At 61.4% G+C, this 896-nt stretch overlaps 1 protein-coding gene across 1 annotated transcript in view; it reads right to left on the bottom strand.

Moving 5' to 3' along the window:
* Window positions 1–842, bottom strand: part of LOC103584227 (calcineurin B homologous protein 2) — a gene marked incomplete at its 5' end in the record, with an annotated part of 2,879 nt that extends 2,037 nt beyond the window's left edge. The window contains 4 exons of the mRNA XM_008565309.1: window positions 81–142; window positions 314–444; window positions 573–653; window positions 770–842. Coding sequence (XP_008563531.1) covers window positions 81–142; window positions 314–444; window positions 573–653; window positions 770–842 — 347 coding nt within the window. The remainder of the gene's footprint in view (window positions 1–80; window positions 143–313; window positions 445–572; window positions 654–769) is intronic.
* Window positions 843–896: the final 54 nt, after the last annotated feature.

The following is an 896-nucleotide window of genomic DNA, read 5'->3' as shown; positions in this document are numbered from 1 at the left end:
CCCACCAGTCATCCCGCCCCACCCCCCACACCTTCCGCCCCCTCACTCAATCACAGCTCTTGCCCTCGCGCTGTCTCTACCTGCAGCATCTCATGCCTGGAGATCTTTCCGTCTCGATCCAGGTCATAGAGCTGAAATGCAACTGGAGAGAGAGCAGAGGGGTAACGGGAGGTGGGTCTCCCCTGGTTCTCTTCCAGCAGAAGGTCACCCTGGAGGAGCGGGGAGGTCATCAACAGGCTCACAAAGGGAGCGGGTGGTTCCTAGGGTCTCTCGCTGGTGTGGGTAAATCTTGGGTGGGTCCCCACAAACTCACAGCGAAGTTTGTTCGTTCTGCTGTTGAGGGGCTCAGGTTGCTTGGGATCTCGGTTTCCTATGTCCTCATCATCTACAGGTCGAAAATGAGCCAGGACCCTGGCAAAGCCTGCGAAATCCACTTGCTGACCCCTGGGGGTGGGTTGGAGGGAGGCAGTGGTCACCTTGGCCGTCCCTCTGGCCCAGTCTGTCGCCTGCCTCCGACCCACCCACACGCAGGTTTTTTCACCGACACCTCCCCACCCCCAGCGGGGCCTCACCCGTCGGGGAAGAAGCTTTCTATAATGCGGTCTCCCAAGGGGTTCACGGCCAGCGCTCCGATCCGCTGCAGATCCATGCGACTGTAAAGTCAAAGTTCGAAGCGGATAGGGCAAAGACAGACGGCAGACGGAGGGTCAAAGAGGGGGTGGCGTCAGAGCGACAGAGGCAAAGGGTCATCAGCTTGGGGACCCCTCACCTCAGGTAGCCCTTCTTGCTCCTGTCCAGTGCCTGGAACCGGTGGTGGAGGCGCACCAGGCTGGCTTGAGAGACTGCGGAGGGGAACGCGGGAGGTGACGCCGCCGCGGGCGCTGGGGACGCGGCTG

The sequence above is a fragment of the Galeopterus variegatus genome, unplaced genomic scaffold, assembly GCF_000696425.1.
Source record: "Galeopterus variegatus unplaced genomic scaffold, G_variegatus-3.0.2 Scaffold47455, whole genome shotgun sequence".
NCBI lineage: Eukaryota > Metazoa > Chordata > Mammalia > Dermoptera > Cynocephalidae > Galeopterus > Galeopterus variegatus.
This window is presented reverse-complemented; position numbering and strand designations above follow the sequence as displayed.